The sequence below is a fragment of the Nerophis lumbriciformis genome, linkage group LG17 (genome assembly GCF_033978685.3).
Source record: "Nerophis lumbriciformis linkage group LG17, RoL_Nlum_v2.1, whole genome shotgun sequence".
Taxonomy (NCBI): Eukaryota; Metazoa; Chordata; class Actinopteri; order Syngnathiformes; family Syngnathidae; genus Nerophis; species Nerophis lumbriciformis.
The window spans coordinates 41,563,858-41,577,423 of NC_084564.2; the positions used below are offsets into that span (position 1 = coordinate 41,563,858).

General features: G+C 34.8%; 1 protein-coding gene across 1 annotated transcript in view; it reads left to right on the forward strand.

The window, feature by feature from the left end:
- The window catches only part of ppm1lb (protein phosphatase, Mg2+/Mn2+ dependent, 1Lb), a 249,386-nt gene that overhangs the window by 193,893 nt on the left and 41,927 nt on the right, over window positions 1–13,566 (forward strand). The window contains exon 2 of the mRNA XM_061973249.1: window positions 2,490–2,697. Within this exon, the coding sequence (XP_061829233.1) occupies window positions 2,490–2,697 (208 nt within the window). The remainder of the gene's footprint in view (window positions 1–2,489; window positions 2,698–13,566) is intronic.

Sequence of the window (13,566 nt, forward strand, 5' to 3'; positions counted from 1 at the left end):
CTATTGTAAGGTGTGCTGGATGCAAGAATTTGCCATGTTATTGAATATTCAACATTATTGTCTTTGAGGTCCCAAATGTGTTTGCTGAGTTCTGTGGTATTTCGCAGGTTTTGGTTCCTGAAAGAAGCCTTGTGATTGTTCCATCTGGTTTTGAACTCTCCTTCAGTTAATCCTACATATGTGTCGGATGTGTTAATGTCCTTGCGTGTTACCTTAGATTGGTAGACAACTGATGTTTGTAAGCACCCCCCGTTGAGAGGGCAATCAGGTTTCTTTCGACAGTTGCAACCTTTGTTGGTTTTGGAGTCGCTCTGTCCGGGGGCCGACGGCTCATTTGCAATTGTTTTGTTGTGGTTTGAGATGATTTGTCGTATATTGTTCATACAGCTGTAGCTCAATTTAATGTTGTTCTTGTTGAATACTTTTCTTAGGGTGTTGTCTTTGGGAAAGTGTTTGTCAATCAGATTGAGGAATTTGTGTCCAATGTTAGTTGAGACGTTTTTTGCTGTATGGGGGGTTGTACCAGATGATGTCGTTTCGTTTTCTGTTCTTTTTCGGTTGGTTTCCTGGCGTGGGTTCATAGGTGAGGGTGAAATTGTATCCGCTTTCATCAAGGGCTTTTTGGTACGGGGGGGTTGCTTGGTCAAATTCAGCTTTGCTAGATGACAGCATCGATAGCCTTTTATTAATTCCGGTAGGTATTCTTTTCGTGGTGGTGGGTGGGTGGTTGCTGTCATGGTGCACGTATTGGAGTGTTGTGTTGGGTTTCGTGAATGGTTGGTAGCTGTTATTTCTCAGGTTGAAAGTGACGTCAAGGAAGTTGACGGTTTGCTTGTTGGCTTCAATCGTGATCCGTAGGCCGTTCTCTTTGAAAATTTGGCATATGCGCTTCTTGGTATTCTCGCTGCTCCTTGGCGAGGCGCGACACACTGCCAGTCCATCATCACGGTAAATACCAAGGTTCAGATTGAGGCTGGCGAGCTGGGAGAGGAGGAAACTCCCAACGAGTTCACACGTTTCTGCTCCGTCAAAACTTCCCATAGTGACGTCAAATGTTGCATTGTTCTTTTTTTGCCATGGTGTACTGTTGTGGATGAGAATGGAGTTTTTTGCGTGGATGATGATGTTTCTTTCGTTGCCTGTGATTGAGTCGTAGTCTGAGGCGAAGTCTAGTGCTTGAGTCAGTAGGTCTTGCGTGATGGAAGGGTAAAATTCTTCGATATCAAAGGAGATAAAGTTGTGCTGTTGTTTGTCTTGGATGTTGTTGAACCATTTGATTACTGCTGCTGTATTTCTCCATTGGTTGAGTGGTGTTTTGTCCTTGATTTTTGTGTTGACTCTGTCCAGGATTATATATATATACGTATATATATACATACATATACATACATATATATACATATATATATACATATATACATACATATATATATACATATATACATATATATATGTATATATATACATATATATACATATATATACATATATATATATACATATACATATATATACATATATACATATATATATATACATATATACATACATATATATACATATATATACGTATATATATACATATATATATACATATATACATATATATATATACATATATGTATATACATATTTATACATACATATACATATATATACATATGTACACGTATACATATATATACATATACATACATATACATATATATACATATACATACATATACACATATATATTATGTATATATATATATATATACATATATATATATATGTATATATATATACACATACATATATCTATATATACATATACGTGTGTATATATATATATATTATATATATATATATATATATACAGATACACTATAAAATATCAACATCCCTACACTGTCAGCGGCTACAGTTCATGTCTTATTTGATTTTAATGACTTTTGAAATCCAATATGTTGACAGAAATATTGGGAGACGTGGCTGTTAAACTAATCTGTGAAAATATGCTGGGGTTGAGGTCAGGGTTTCCCGCAACAAACTCTGACTTTTTCTTCATGCACAAGCTGCAAGGATCCATTAAGAGATTTTGACAAATGGCTAATTCCATAAAACTCATATGAGCTCTTCATACAAGTAGCTTTGTCATAAACTCATGAATTAGTTCATTATTTCATTGTATAAAACATGTACATCATTGATTTTTTTTTTTTAAATAAATGTAATTAATAAAAATACATCTTTTTCAAATGTAAATCCAAAACAAAAACAATATATTTCATCAATGAAAACAATTTCATACTTTTTTACAAATCTGAAATAAAAAATAAATTTTATATCAAATTGCTATTCACAATACAATGGATCTGAGTATTATTTTACCAAAGTTTTATATTTCTCTCCTTCGTTTTTTTCCACCTTTTCATTGATATTTGACTTCACCGACAGACACCAAACATGATCATAATGAATTCCTCCTCTCTGCACTTTGTTATCAGGCGGCTGCTGACTATGCCAAGGCTCACCTGCCTGAAGCGCTGCGCCAGCAGCTGCTGACCTACGAGCGGGAGAGAGAGCGGGACAGAGAGAAGGAGAAGGAAAAAGAGGAGAGAAAAAAGATGTCCTACCCGTCCATCTTGGAGCAGCAGATTCTGGCGTTGGACCGGCAAATGTTGGAAAAGCTGTCCTCCACATACAATGAAGCAGGTAAGAAAAGATGTTATGAAAAATGTGTTTTTCCCAAGATAATAATGCTGCTTTAATTGATTGACTGTGTAAAAAAACAGGCTTCGCTACACACCACAAAGGAGTGCCTTGAGCTCTGCCAGTCAGTCAGCGACAGACGTGAACGCTGCACGTTTTATCATATTGTTTCTCATTAGCATTGAGGCTAACCTAGCGTGATGTGGCCATTGAAAAGTGAGTGTAATGTTAATGCTTACATAGCTATGCTAATGTTGCTAACGTTTGTGTCCTTTTAATTTTGTCATATGTAATATATGACATCTATTGTAATATGTGACATAATAAATAATAATAATAATAATAATAATAGATTTTATTTGTAAAAAGAACTTTACATTGAGCAAACATCCTCAAAGTGTATTAAAAAAAAAAAGATAATAAAAATAAATAAAAATAAAAACTAGAACTAGCACACATATATCTTAAAAAAAAAAGGCTTTTTTAAAAAGAAGGGTTTTTATGCCTTTTTTTAAAAGCATCCACAGTCTGTGGTACCCTCAGGTGGTCAGGGAGAGCGTTCCACAGACTGGGAGCGGCAGAGCATTCATCTATTGTAATATATGGCATCTATTGTAATATATGACATATATTGTAATATATGACATATATTTCAATATATGGCATATATTGTAATATATAATAGGCTCCAGCGCCCCCCGCGACCCCGAAGGGAATAAGCGGTAGAAAATGGATGGATGGATGGATGTAATATATGACATATATTGTAATATATGACATATATTGCAATATATGGCATATATTGTAACACAAGATCTATTGTAATATGAGATCTATTGTAACATATGGCATCTCTTGTAATATATGAGATCTATTGTAATATATGGCATCTGTTGTAATATATGACATCTATTGTAATATGTGGCATCTATTGTAATATGTGCCATAATAATAAATAATAATAATAATAATAGATTTTATTTATAAAAAGAACTTTACATTGAGCAAACATCCTCAAAGTGCTACAGTGTATTAAAAAAAAAAAAGGTAATAAAAATAAATACAAATAAAAACTAGAACTAGCACGCATACTGTATATCTAAAAAAAGGCTTTTTAAAAAAAAAGGGTTTTTAAGCCTTTTTTTAAAAGCATCCACAGTCTGTGGTACCCTCAGGTGGTCAGGGAGAGCGTTCCACAGACTGGGAGCGGCAGAGCATTCATCTATTGTAATATATGGCATCTCTTGTAATATATGACATATATTGTAATATATGACATATATTGCAATATATGGCATATATTGTAACACGAGATCTATTGTAATATGAGATCTATTGTAATATATGACATATATTGTAATTTATGGCATCTCTTGTAATATATTAGATCTCTTGTAATATATGGCATCTAATGTAATATATGGCATCTATTGTAATATATGGCATATATTGTAATATATGGCATCTATTGTAATATATGGCATCTATTGTAATATATGACATCTATTGTAATATGTGGCTTCTATTGTTATATGTGACATAATAATAAATAATAATAATAATAGATTGAATTTGTAAAAAGCACTTTACATTGAACAAACAACCTCAAAGTGCTACAGTGTATTAAAAAAAAGATATAAATAAATAAAAATAAAAACTAGAACTAGCACGCATATATCTAAAAAAAAAAAAGGCTTTTTTAAAAAGAAGGGTTTTTAAGCCTTTTTTTAAAAAGCATCCACAGTCTGTGGTACCCTCAGGTGGTCAGGGAGAGCATTCCACAGACTGGAAGCAGCGGAGCATTCATCTATTGTAATATATGGCATCTATTGTAATATATGACATATATTGTAATTTATGGCATCTATTGTAATATATTAGATCTCTTGTAATATATGACATCTATTGTAATATATGGCATCTATTGTAATCTATGAGATCTATTGTAATATATGGCATATATTGTAATATATGTCATATTGCAATATTTGACATCTATTATAATATATGGCATCTTAGATGAGCTTGGACCGAGCGGAGCCGGCAGCGTTTCTGGGTGTTGTTGATAAATGGCTTTTGCTTTGCATAGTAGAGTTTTAACTTGCACTTACAGATGTAATTACCAACTGTAAAGGTAAAGTACCAATGATAGTCTCACACACACACACACACACACACACACACTAGGTGGTGAAATTTGTCCTCTGCATTTGACCCATCACCCTTGTTCACCCCCTGGGAGGTGTGCGGGAGCAGTGAGCAGCAGCGGTGGCCGCGCCCGGGAATCATTTTTGGTGATTTAACCCCCAATTCCAACCCTTGATGGTGAGTGCCAAGCAGGGAGGTAATGGCTCCCATTTTTATAGTCTTTGGTATGACCTACCGATCTCAGGGCGGACACTCTAACCACTAAGCCACTGAGTAGGTACTGACAGTGGTTTTCTGAAGTGTTCCTGAGCCCATGTGGTGATATCCTTTACACACTGATGTCGCTTTTTGACGCGGCACCGCCTGAGGGATGGAAGGTGCGTATTATAATTGCTTACGTGCAGTGATTTCTCCAGATTCTCTGAACCTTTTGATGATATTACGGAGCGTAGATGGTGAAATCCCTAAATTCCTTGCAATAGCTTGGTTGAGAAATGTTGTTCTCGGGGGCGTGGTTGGGGGCGTGGTTAAGATATATATATATATATATATATATATATATATATAAGAAATACTTGACTTTCAGTGAATTCTAGCAATATATATATTTTATTTTATATATATATATATATAAATAAATAAAATAAATACTTGAATTTCAGTGTTCATTTATTTACACATATACACACACATAACACTCATCTACTCATTGTTGAGTTAAGGGTTGAATTGTCCATCCTTGTTCTATTCTCTGTCACTATTTCAGAACACACACATTATACAAATATACATTATAAAATCAATAAGAAAACGGGAGCTCTAATTTGGGAGTCTGAATTAGGATCAGAAGTTCCTATATAAACATTGCGCACTCACGTCGCCTTTTTGTATTGATTACTGCAGCTGTGCACTGGATTCATTCCCAAATACAAACTACAACTCACAAACACTTTAGAGTTAGGCTCCACCATCAGAATGTGTACTTAGACTTATAAAGATCACATGGATATTATTCAGTGAGTTGATTCACCAAAACTAACCTGTTATACAGGAGGAAAAAGCACACAGGACGTTCCAATTGTTCACAGACTGGTCGCGCTCACCAGAATGACAAGACACTTCCGGTCTGCAGGTGATAGCATTCAATTGGGAAGAAACAGCCCTACTGCCCCCTACTGACCAATGTGAATACTGATAAATGTGTAATGACAGCTCCAATAACGAATTCAAACCACAAAATAAAATAAATAAATCAACACAAAAATGTGACACATTATGGGTGGGTCACATACAGTATGCATGTACAGTAGATGGCAGTATTGTCCTGTTTAAAAGTGTCACAACATTGCTGTTTACGGCAGACGAACTGCTTTACGGTAGGTAGACGAAAACTTGACTGCTGTTGTTGTGTGTTGTTACCGCGCTGGGAGGACGTTAATGAAACTGCCTAACAATAAACCCACATAAGAAACCAAGAACTCGCCCTCGATCATTAGCGGTTTATATTGTGGGAAAGCGGACGTGTGAACAGGCTGTCAGCACGTCACTCAGGTCCGCATGGAGCTGGAGGGGGCGTGGCCTCCAGCTCCGCCTGAATTTCGGGAGATTTTCGGGAGAAAATTTGTCCCGGGAGGTTTTCGGGAGAGGCGCTGAATTTCCTGGAGTCTCCCGGAAAATCCGGGAGGGTTGGCAAGTATGTAGTTAGTGGACGTGGTGGAAGGATTCTGCATTTGAAAGTATTTCCACATGACAGGAAAACCCATTAAAACACTTCTCTAGTCCTCAGTGGTGTTTTCCCCCCACTCTTGTCTGTCAGAGGACTATTGTTGGACTCTGACTGTCTGCAGCCTTGCTTATTCAGCTGTTTAAATAGCAGCCATCTTCACAGAGCTTGTAGTCATTATCTCTGCAGGAAGGAGTGAGAAGAGAGAGAGAGAGGGAGAGTTGAGGATGCAGTGAGGTAAGAGAAGGGTCAGAGGAAATAATATGGAGTGTTCATAGGTGACATAGGGCAGGAAGACATGCCACATTCAGAGTAAAGACCAGGGTAATGACTATATGACAAAAGGAGGTGCAGCATGTTTTATTGACATATTCATAAATATTCCTGACAACCTTATTTTGGGGGTTATTACATGTTGGCGGTTTATTATTATTATTATTATTGATTGCTTGATTTTATCGCCAATTCCAAATGAAATTGAAAATCGTTTACCTTTTTTGAATAAATGTTGGACAATGTTGTTGTTTTTGTGCTTTCATACAAACAACCCAAAATGTTGAAAGAGCCATATTGGACCAAAAATACAAAAAACTAAATCTGTCTGGAGCCGCAAAAAATTAAAAGTCTTATATAAGTGTTATAATGAAGGAAACACATGATGTAAGTGTCTATATTAGCTATAATAGCCTACTATCAAAATGACTTTAAAAGTCTTATATAAGTGTTATAATGAAGGCAACACATGATGTAAGTGTCTATATTAGCTTACTATCAAAATGACTTTAAAAGTCTTATATAAGTGTTATAATGAAGGCAACACATGATGTGAGTGTCTATATTAGCTATATTAGCCTACTATCAAAATGACTTTAAAAGCCTTATATAAGTGTTATAATGAAGGCAACACATGGTGTAAGTGTCTATATTAGCTATATTAGCCTACTATCAAAATGACTTTAAAAGTCTTATATAAGTGTTATAATGAAGGCAACACATGATGTGAGTGTCTATATTAGCTATATTAGCCTACTATCAAAATGACTTTAAAAGCCTTATATAAGTGTTATAATGAAGGCAACACATGGTGTAAGTGTCTATATTAGCTATATTAGCCTACTATCAAAATGACTTTAAAAGTCTTATATAAGTGTTATAATGAAGGCAACACATGATGTGAGTGTCTATATTAGCTATATTAGCCTACTATCAAAATGACTTTAAAAGCCTTATATAAGTGTTATAATGAAGGCAACACATGGTGTAAGTGTCTATATTAGCTATATTAGCCTACTATCAAAATGACTTTAAAAGTCTTATATAAGTGTTATAATGAAGGCAACACATGACATAAGTGTCTATATTAGCCTACTGTCAAAATGACTTTAAAAGTCTTATATAAGTGTTATAATGAAGACAACACATGATGTAAGTGTCTATATTAGCTATAATAGCCTACTATCAAAATGACTTTAAAAGTCTTATATAAGTGTTATAATGAAGACAACACATGACGTAAGTGTCTATATTAGCTATAATAGCCTACTATCAAAATGACTTTAAAAGTCTTATATAAGTGTTATAATGAAGGCAACACATGATGTAAGTGTCTATATTAGCCTACTATCAAAATTACTTTAAAAGTCTTATATAAGTGTTATAATGAAGGCAACACATAATGTAAGTGTCTATATTAGCTATATTAGCCTACTATCAAAATTACTTTAAAAGTCTTATATAAGTGTTATAATGAAGACAACACATGATGTAAGTGTCTATATTAGCTTACCATCAAAATGACATTAAAAGTCTTATATAAGTGTTATAATGAAGGCAACACATGATGTAAGTGTCTATATTAGCTATATTAGCCTACTATCAAAATGACTTTAAAAGTCTTATATAAGTGTTATAATGAAGGCAACACATGATGTAAGTGTCTATATTAGCAATATTAGCCTACTATCAAAATGACTTTAAAAGTCTTATATAAGTGTTATAATGAAGGCAACACATGACGTAAGTGTCTATATTAGCCTACTATCAAAATGACTTTAAAAGTCTATATAAGTGTTATAATGAAGGCAGCACATGACGTAAGTGTCTATATTAGCTATATTAGCCTACTATCAAAATGGCTTTAAAAGTCTTATATAAGTGAAGGCAACACATGATGTAAGAGTCTATATTAGCTATATTAGCCTACTATCAAAATGACTTTAAAAGTCTTATATAAATGTTATAATGAAGGCAACACATGACGTAAGTGTCTATATTAGCCTACTATCAAAATGACTTTAAAAGTCTATATAAGTGTTATAATGAAGGCAACACATGATGTAAGTGTCTATATTAGCTATATTAGCCTACTATCAAAATGACTTTAAATGTCTTATATAAGTGTTATAATGAATGCAACACATGATGTAAGTGTCTATATTAGCTATATTAGCCTACTATCAAAAGACTTTAAAAGTCTTATATAAGTGTTATAATGAAGACAACACATGATGTAAGTGTCTATATTAGCTTACTATCAAAATGACTTTAAAAGTCTTATATAAGTGTTATAATGAAGGCAACACATGATGTAAGTGTCTATATTAGCTATAATAGCCTACTATCAAAATTACTTTAAAAGTCTTATATAAGTGTTATAATGAAGGCAACACATGGTGTAAGTGTCTATATTAGCTATAATAGCCTACTATCAAAATGACTTTAAAAGTCTTATATAAGTGTTATAATGAAGACAACACATGATGTAAGTGTTTATATTAGCTATAATAGCCTACTATCAAAATGACTTTAAAAGTCTTATATAAGTGTTATAATGAAGGCAACACATTATGTGTCTATATTAGCCTACTGTCAAAATGACATTAAAAGTCTTATATAAGTGTTATAATGAAGACAACACATGGTGTAAGTGTCTATATTAGCTATAATAGCCTACTATCAAAATGAATTTAAAAGTTTTATATAAGTGTTATAATGAAGACAACACATGATGTAAGTGTCTATATTAGCTATATTAGCCTACTATCAAAATGACTTTAAAAGTCTTATATAAGTGTTATAATGAAGGCAACACATGACGTAAGTGTCTATATTAGCCTACTATCAAAATGACTTTAAAAGTCTTATATAAGTGTTATAATGAAGGCAACACATGATGTAAGTGTCTATATTAGCCTACTATCAAAATGACTTTAAGTCTTATATAAGTGTTACAATGAAGGCAACACATGACATAAGTGTCTATATTAGCTATAATAGCCTACTATCAAAATGACTTTAAAAGTCTTATATAAGTGTTATAATGAAGACAACACATGATGTAAGTGTCTATATTAGCTATAATAGCCTACTATCAAAATTATTTTAAAAGTCTTGTATAAGTGTTATAATGAAGGCAACACATGATGTAAGTGTCTATATTAGCTATAATAGCCTACTATCAAAATGACTATGTGTCGCAGGCTGAAGCAAATCTTGGTTGACAGAAATGTTGAAATGTAATATTTATTCTACACATTTTTACAACATTAGACACCATTAGTAAATCAGAGGCTACTCAGAAGGTGAGATAACTCCTGGAAATGACTGGCTTGTAATGAGCAAAGGTATAGATGTGTGTGTCCAAGTTAAAGGAAACTGCAGGCTGTCTTCTTCTAATAGATTTATTACAATCTTTGGCAAGCTTGGTAACATTTGCTGTGGTCTGGAACAACATGGCATGAAATGCAGCCAATATTACATACAGATAATGTGTCATGAGACATGCAAATATAAATGATATACAAAGAGGATAAAAGTAAAGGATATTAAATGAGCTCAAATATAGCTACAAACGAGGCATAATGATAGCCTAAATAGCATGTTAGCATCGATTAGCTTGCAGTCATGCACTGACCAAATATGCCTGATTAGCATAACATCAACAAAGCTCACCTTTGTGCATTCACGCACAGCATAAAACGTTTGGTGGACAAAATGAGACAAAGGAGTCTTTCTGTGGCAGCGTCGGAGAAAGTTGCACACATGAAAACAAACTGCAGTGCGTTCAAGGACCACTGATATGTGTAGGACAAAAGGGCGCTCACCAAATACTCTCATAGGTGAATCATGTCGATATATACAAATGTTGCCGAGCCCTGGTTTAAGGAGACATGCTTAAAATGAAAACAAGTGAAGATGCCCAGTGAGATACATGGTGGTTCTTCTACAGGCATGAACCTTCCCCAACAGCGAGATAAATTAGATTGTGAACCTGATTGTAGTGATTCACTATGGACTTACGGGCCAACAGAAGGCAATGTGTAGTGGAAAGAAGAACATGTGACTGTCATGTGACACACACCTTACTGGACTAATGCTCCTCCTTAGATAAGATGGCCAGCAACATTACCTTCTCTTGTCCACCTCTACCTTCTCTTTTTCTTTTATGGCCGTCCTCTCTCACTGATCTATGTTGCTCTTGCCAGAAAAGCTCCTGTCCTGATGCGTTGTAGGCTTCTACGGTATATACCGCCACTAGTATAGTACCACCATACTAATGAATCATATTCCGTACTATACCGCCTCTAAAAAAAGGCATGCCCTTTTTTTATTTTTAACGGGCGCGTCGTTGCTGGTTTTACGAGCAGAGGAGCATGTTGGCCAGCGCACACACACAGAGTACTTACAAGCAGACACAGTGTGTAGACAGAAAAGGGAGAACGGACGCATTTTGGTGTAAAAAGTAAAGAAACACCCTCAGGAAGAGGTGGTTTAAGACATGGCTCGCTAGTTAGCAGCTAACATCCATCCTTAGCTACTTCTAAATCACTAATCCTCGCATCTATGGCGACAAATAAAGTATGTTTTTTACAAGTATCATTATCACTGGAGGACGAGGAATAGCTAAACATGCTTCACTACACACCGTAGGAGGATACAAAAGCTCTTCACCGTCACAATGTAAACAAATGCCATGGGTGGATCTACACCTGACATCCACTGTAATGATACCAAGTACAATAACGTGGTCGATACTACTATGATTACATTGATATTTTTGATCTTTTTTCCTTTTTTTAAAATGTATATTATGTTTATAAAGTCAGTAAATACGTCCCTGGCATACTTGCCAACCCTCCCGGATTTTCCGGGAGACTCCCGAAATTCAGCGCCTCTCCCGAAAACCTCCCGGAACAAATTTTCTCCCGAAATTCAGGCGGACTCAGGTCAGTTTCATCCTCCCAGCGCGGCAACAACACACAACAACAGCAGTCACGTTTTTGTATACCGTAAAGCAGTTCGTCTGCCGTAAACAGCAATGTTGTGACACTCTTAAACAGGACAATACTGCCATCTAGTGCATTTGATGAAAGCACTTTTGTGCGTGCCACACAGCAATGCATCATCAGAGAGGGCGTTCAGCATGGTTCGAAAAATAGTGACAGAGAATAGAACAAGGATGGCCAATTCAACCCTTAACTCAACAATGAGTAGATGAGTGTTATGTGTGTGTATATGTGTAAATAAATGAACCCTGAAATTAAAGTATTTATTTTATATATATATATATATATATATATATATATATATATATATATATATATATATATATATATATATATATATATATATATAATAAAATAAATATATGTATATATATATATATATATATGTATATATAATTTAAAAAAAAAATATATATATATATATATATATAATAAAATAAATATATATATACGTATATATATATATATATATATATATATATATATATATATATATAATAAAATACATATAGACATATGCGTATATATATATATATATATATATATATGAAATACTTGACTTGGTGAATTCTAGCTGTAAATATACTCCTCCCCTTTTAGCCACGCCCCCGTCCCACCCCGACCACGCCCACCCCAACCCCCCTCCCCCCACCTCCCGAAATCGGAGGTCTCAAGGTTGGCAAGTATGGTCCCTGGACACATGAGGACTTAAATTATGACCAATGTATGATCCTCTAACTACTTGGTATCGCATCGATACCTAAATGTGTTGATATCATCCAAAACTAATGTAAAGTATCAAAGAAGAGAAGAATAAGTGATTATTACATTTTAACAGAAGTGTAGATAGAACATGTTAAAACAGAAAGTAAGCAGATATTAACAGTAAATGAACAAGTACAAACCCCGTTTCCATATGAGTTGGGAAATTGTGTTAGATGTAAATATAAACGGAATACAATGATTTGCAAATCCTTTTCAACCCACATTCAGTTGAATATGCTACAAAGACAACATATTTGATGTTCAAACTCATAAACATTTATTTTTTGCAAATAATCATTAATTTAGAATTTGATGCCAGCAACACGTGACAAAGAAGTTGGGAAAGGTGGCAATAAATACTGATAAAGTTGAGGAATGCTCATCAAACACTTATTTGGAACATCCCACAGGTGTGCAGGCTAATTGGGAACAGGTGGGTGCCATGATTGGGTATAAAAGTAGATTCCATGAAATGCTCAGTCATTCACAAACAAGGATGGGGCGAGGGTCACCACTTTGTCAACAAATGCCTCAGCAAATTGTTGAACAGTTTAAGAAAAACCTTTCTCAACCAGCTATTGCAAGGAATTTAGGAATTTCACCATCTACGGTCCGTAATATCATCAAAGGGTTCAGAGAATCTGGAGAAATCACTGCACGTAAGCAGCTAAGCCCGTGACCTTCCATCCCTCAGGCTGTACTGCATCAACAAGCGACATCAGTGTGTAAAGGATATCACCACATGGGCTCAGGAACACTTGAGAAACCCACTGTCAGTAACTACAGTTAGTCGCTACATCTGTAAGTGCAAGTTAAAACTCTCCAATGCAAGGCGAAAACCGTTTATCAACAACACCCAGAAACGCCGTCGGCTTCGCTGGGCCTGAGCTCATCTAAGATGGACTGATACAAAGTGGAAAAGTGTTCTGTGGTCTGACGAGTCCACATTTC